General features: G+C 45.3%; 1 protein-coding gene across 2 annotated transcripts; it reads right to left on the bottom strand.

Annotated features, from left to right (window-relative positions):
* Positions 1 to 1348: 1348 nt before the first annotated feature.
* On the bottom strand, positions 1349 to 4845 carry CUNH18orf32 (chromosome unknown C18orf32 homolog). Of its 2 annotated transcripts, none has more exons than XM_009273823.2 (3): positions 4765 to 4845; positions 2783 to 3035; positions 1349 to 2125 (listed from the first exon to the last, which is right to left on the bottom strand). In XM_009273823.2, exons 2-3 carry the CDS (start codon positions 3008 to 3010, stop codon positions 2051 to 2053), a joined length of 303 nt encoding a protein of 100 aa, XP_009272098.1. In that variant the 5' UTR covers positions 3011 to 3035; positions 4765 to 4845; the 3' UTR covers positions 1349 to 2050. The 2 variants fall into 2 exon arrangements, with proteins under 2 accessions (XP_009272098.1, XP_009272097.1); XM_009273822.2 differs by lacking the exon at positions 4765 to 4845 and adding an exon at positions 4332 to 4434.
* Between the last annotated feature and the right edge of the window lie 84 nt (positions 4846 to 4929).

The following is a 4929-nucleotide window of genomic DNA, read 5'->3' as shown; positions in this document are numbered from 1 at the left end:
CTTCATTTCTGTAGCCATGTGGAAGACGCTGTGCGTGACCTCGGTTCTGGAGTGACTTTCTCGGGCAGTTAACTCCTTTCTCATCGCAGACCCTTAGAAGTTCTCAGCTTTCAGATTTAGAGCATGAACTTTGACAGTGGTGATTGCAGAGGAGTCCATTGTTTGGGGTGAGGTGGGGGTTGATTCATTTAGAAAACCCAATCCACCACAGCAAAGATTACATCCACCTTTTACCAGGGTAAGTTTTGATGGATAGGGTAGGATTTGTTGCAACAAAATGGGCGAAATATCCAATGATACGGAGGACAAAAACAATCGGAAACTAGCGTGGCCTCTTTCCCTTCCTTCCGCTATCCAATCCCTGTCTTTTCTACTACATGATCCACACAAAAATGTCTGTGAGAAGTTACAGGAGTGCACAGTTAGTATTGTTACCTTTTATTGTATGAATTATACCACGCGTGCATGCTCAGAATAATAAAACCAGGTGTTAGTATCACAAAGCATAGGTACTTCACCGGTCTAGGAGAAAGCTGTATCTGCGATAACACTGATCAGATGGGGGATTATGTTCCAAGGATGATGCAAAAGCTGATTGAACGGCAATACCAAATTCACTTCCTAATAGACTAGCTCCTCAAGGGAGAGCAAACAGTATTAGGCAACGCCTTACAAGGAGTTTTCTATGATTCAGCTCATTACAGAAGTAATGCTTGTAGCAACAAGGGCCCGATACCCAGCTGTGAACATTGCAGATCGATTCGCACAAGACCTGACAAAACCGGCTAGTGGTAGGAAACAATACGCCTCGCCAGAGGCGTTGGAGGGACATCAAGCAAGTCTTCGGAGTAATTAATTATCGGGTAGGAGAAAACACGGTTGCAAGAACAAGACTGGACCTCAGTGACGGTTCAAGGACTGCATGTATAAAAAGGTATGCCTTTTTAGGCATACCTTAGGTAGGACTTTGGGAAAAATGGTAAATCCTAAATAGCAATCCAAAATTTCTGGAATAGTTTCGATGTTTTTCAAGAGCTCTCTGGTTTGGCAGAGAGGACAAAGCACAGGGGCATCTAAAACGCTTCACAACTGCGCTATCGTGTTGGGATGCAAGTCGGTACCAGAACGCATCTTCCCAGGAGGAAGGCAACACTGGACTTTCCGAGCTCACTTTCTTTATCGTGAAGTCAGTAGTTTTATGACCTCCTTCTGCCTGGGGCCTGTCTACAGGTTTTCAAAGATTTTGTTACCACTCTAAATATTTATAGCTCAGAAGCCTAAGAACAATTGTATGAAGCAGCTTATTTTTAAATAAAATCCTGGTTTATTGTAATTCAAATTACACAAGCGCGTTAAAGAGATTTTAGTTGGATTTTTCTGTTTTTTAAAGACAAAACTGCACCATTTTTAAACCACTGCAACAGAATATAAAGCAACAGTTCTCTTGCATCATGCCCCTGCTGCTCCGCTTCAGGAAAGAAAGGCACAATGTTTCAAGGTAAATAATTAATGGAAGTATCAAATCAAGACTTTGTGCCTTCAGCAAGCTAAGTAAATTTTGCATATAGCATAACTCCTTTGGCTCAGCCACAGGTTTGTCATGAAAAACCTATATTCTTCATCCTTTAACCATGACGTTTATGTTGCCACAATGCAATTCACAGTTCTTTAGCAAGGTCAAGAATAGCTATAGCTTTTAAGGTGAAAGCCTGAAGTATCGCACTAGCAGTTAGTGAAACTAAGACGCTAAGACACATTTACCTTCCAAAGCTAGATTTATTCATAAGTTATTTAACCTAAACTCTAATCACACCAAACAGATGATAGATGAAAAGTAGTTCCAGTGAGGAAAACAAAGAACTTCGGTTTTCAAACATTTTAAATTAGGAAATGTGCTAGCTGCCATTTTAGTGGCAAAAGAGACCCTCTCCTGTAAGTGATAAGGGTTTTTATTCAGCTAAAATGTGCAAAGAAAAAAGTCTCAAAGTGAGAGAAACGTCCCTAGTTCATATCGGACACAAGGGAATAAAATCCTTAGGAATGAATTCCTTTAATCTGTTTTCTTGTCAGAAACTTCTGTGGATCTCTCTGCAGCAATTCCATTTGCAACGCCGTTGCTTTCAAACTGCAAACAAAACACAGCATCATTAATGGGACGTCAAAAAAGGACTCTACACCCAGAACAGTAACAGTCGGTGATGAAAGTTACTTTTAGAAGCAAGGCCAGTGAAGATCTATGAAGAAATGTCCTGGTTTCGGAAGCAAGAACCAAAGCGATGGATTTACACGTAATTTTTGCTTCGAGGGGCCGGGGGGAGGAGTGAGGGCAGAGACAACATACACAAATCTTTGAATTTTCTCAGAAGAGATAAATAACAAATGCATGATTTACAGACACTAAACGTTTTCCCCCATTATGAGTGGCAGAGCTAGCTGAAGAGCGGGGCTTTTTTTTTTTTTAATTCTGCTTCATGCAGCTGGTGTGATGTACCAATTACTTGACTTCTTCCTCCTCGGAAAGAACAGGCAGTCATTGCAAAAAAATTAAATTAACTAAGCTGTTTCAGAAAACGGGTGCAATTCCTATCCTTCCAAGACCTACCAGAAGCTGCCTGGGAGTAACTGCCGTTTCCAGCCGGCTCAGTACTCCCTTTTGTAAGAAAATAGCCACAAAAACGTCTATAAAAACACCCAACAATTCACTCTTTTGCGGTGCCCACCCTGAACTATTGCTGGGCGTTTTATCGGGAGTTTCCCCGGTTAGCGAAGTGATTAATCTTACTTTATAAATTCCAGACTCATCCTCCTGGTCTCTCTTCGTGGCTGAAGGTGCCCGTGGGTTTCCAGCGCTGCCTCCTTGACCTTGTTTGGCGGCTGTTGTTTCTTCCACCGCTTTCTTGGGCCATACGCGCTTAATGAAAGGTGCGATAACGGGATAGATGTACGGTTCAAGGAATTTCTTGTAGACCCAGAGGAGAACGGGAATGACGATACAAGGAATGCACACCATGGCTTCCTCTTGTTCTGCGCCAAAGCTGGTGAGGGAAAAAAACCCAACAACTTAGGATGAGAGCGTCTGTATGCCATGAGCTAAGACAACAGTCTTCAATAACGAATAAAGATCGTAGTTGATACTCAAACGTAAAGGATTCTTTAGTAACAGATTAACTGCTAAAGGTTCGAAAATGCTGTGTGTTCCAATGTTGCAAAGTCCTCAACACCAAGGGAAACGTTCTTGACGTTTTAACAGAAAAGGGAGTAGAGTTTGCATTAATTCATCATTCCTACAGCTAGAACTTAGAAAAGCACATGCGGAAAATCGAAGCTTTTGGCTTAAACCGCACAAAAACGGTTTAAGCAGTGAGCTGCAGATGTTAGCCCCGTTCTTGCTGTAATAAAACAGAGGGTCCAAAAGGTTTGGTTTTCTCATTCCCTCTTTATTTAAGGTGACGTTAAACGGCAGGACTCCACTCAATCTACCACTGAAGGGCAGGTCGGTGGGAAAGGGGAAGAGAATCCTAGCCAGGGTTTGGGAAAAGGAGAATACGGGGTACTTCCTTCCTCCTGCACAGGAGGAGTCGCTCGATCCCACACCAATCCCATGCAATCGGCCAAACTATTAGAAAACGAGGCCTTCCCTCCCTCCCACCAACGGCAGCCCGAAGCCTGCGATGAAAGCAGCAGAAAGCCGAAGCGCGGGGGCAGAAAGGAACAACTGGGAGGGGAAACAGTTAAGCAGGATTAGAGCGGTCCCTCTCCGTGCTGATGAGCGACGCGTTAGATACGCTCTGCTGCGCAGCACAACTTTGCCCTTCACTTTCCTCCTTTCTAGGCTGCCGACACCTGAATTCTTACGCCGAGAAGCAAACCAAAAGCTTTCCAGGATGGAGGATGAAGAGGCAGATGCGCGCGCTTCGTTTGGGATCAGTTTCACTTTTTTTTTTTCTTTTTTTAAGCTCTCCTAAAGATTTTCGGCCCCAGGCTCTGCGGAACAACGGAGTTACCAATTTCCAGTTGACTACTTCCAAGTGTCGTTTTGGCTACTTCCAGTCTCGTTTCACAGGATCTGCTTGTCTCTGAAGCCAGAGAGGAATCTTAAATCGAAGCGACGTGAGCGAGGTAATCCATTAAAGCCGTTCGGAGAGACCATTCCGGTGCTCTCTCCGCCAGAACTTCCCAGACGCTGAATTTTCAGCGAGGCGGTTTGGTTTCGTCCGTTAGCCAAAGGCGGCAGCTGGAGGGAACCCCCCCGGGCTGTCCTTCTGAGGAAACGGCCAGCGTCCGCGCAGCCGCTTCGCGCCACGATTCCAGACCCCCAAAATAAGCCGTACCTCTGCCAGACGCAAAAGAAAAGGCGATGGAGGCGTAACGCCGCTCCTAATACGCTTAAGCACTGTTCACAGGCTTCTCCCGTGATTTGGTGATGCGCTGTTGGCTGGTGAGCAGGCAATTAATTTTTAGGAAAAAGAGTAAAAGGGCAAACGGCCCGATTTTAATAGAGAGCTTATTTCTTTGCGCCGCGAGCTGCTGTTTATCTCGGTAAGCCGCCATACGTTAGGGTCAGCAGAAAGAATGTGCGTGACACTGCAAATTTAGGTACGTTTGGCCTTTGTTTCCCACGTTTAACTCGGTCGTTAGTCAACTATTATTATGGAAAGGGGAAAAAAAAGGCTACGCAGCCAAAATGGCTTTTTTTTGTTAAACACCGCCCGCCCACCCCATAAAGGACGGCCTAGTCTAGAAGGGCTAACCTATGCAACGCACCCCAGCTCTGCTTCCCTACGGGGCGATGACCGGGCCGGAACATTCCCGAGGCCAGGCCAGCCTTCCCGGTTTACGGTGAAGGACGAGCTGTTGCAGCCGCCGGCCTTTCCCCCTCCCGTCGGCACTGACACCGAGGGCTGGAGCCCAAAGGTTTCCCGAATCGGC

The sequence above is a fragment of the Aptenodytes forsteri genome, unplaced genomic scaffold (assembly GCF_000699145.1).
Source record: "Aptenodytes forsteri isolate BGI_AS27 unplaced genomic scaffold, ASM69914v1 Scaffold31, whole genome shotgun sequence".
NCBI classification, from domain to species: Eukaryota; Metazoa; Chordata; class Aves; order Sphenisciformes; family Spheniscidae; genus Aptenodytes; species Aptenodytes forsteri.
Note: the sequence above shows the minus strand (reverse complement) of the source record. Positions and strands in the feature narration are given on the sequence as shown.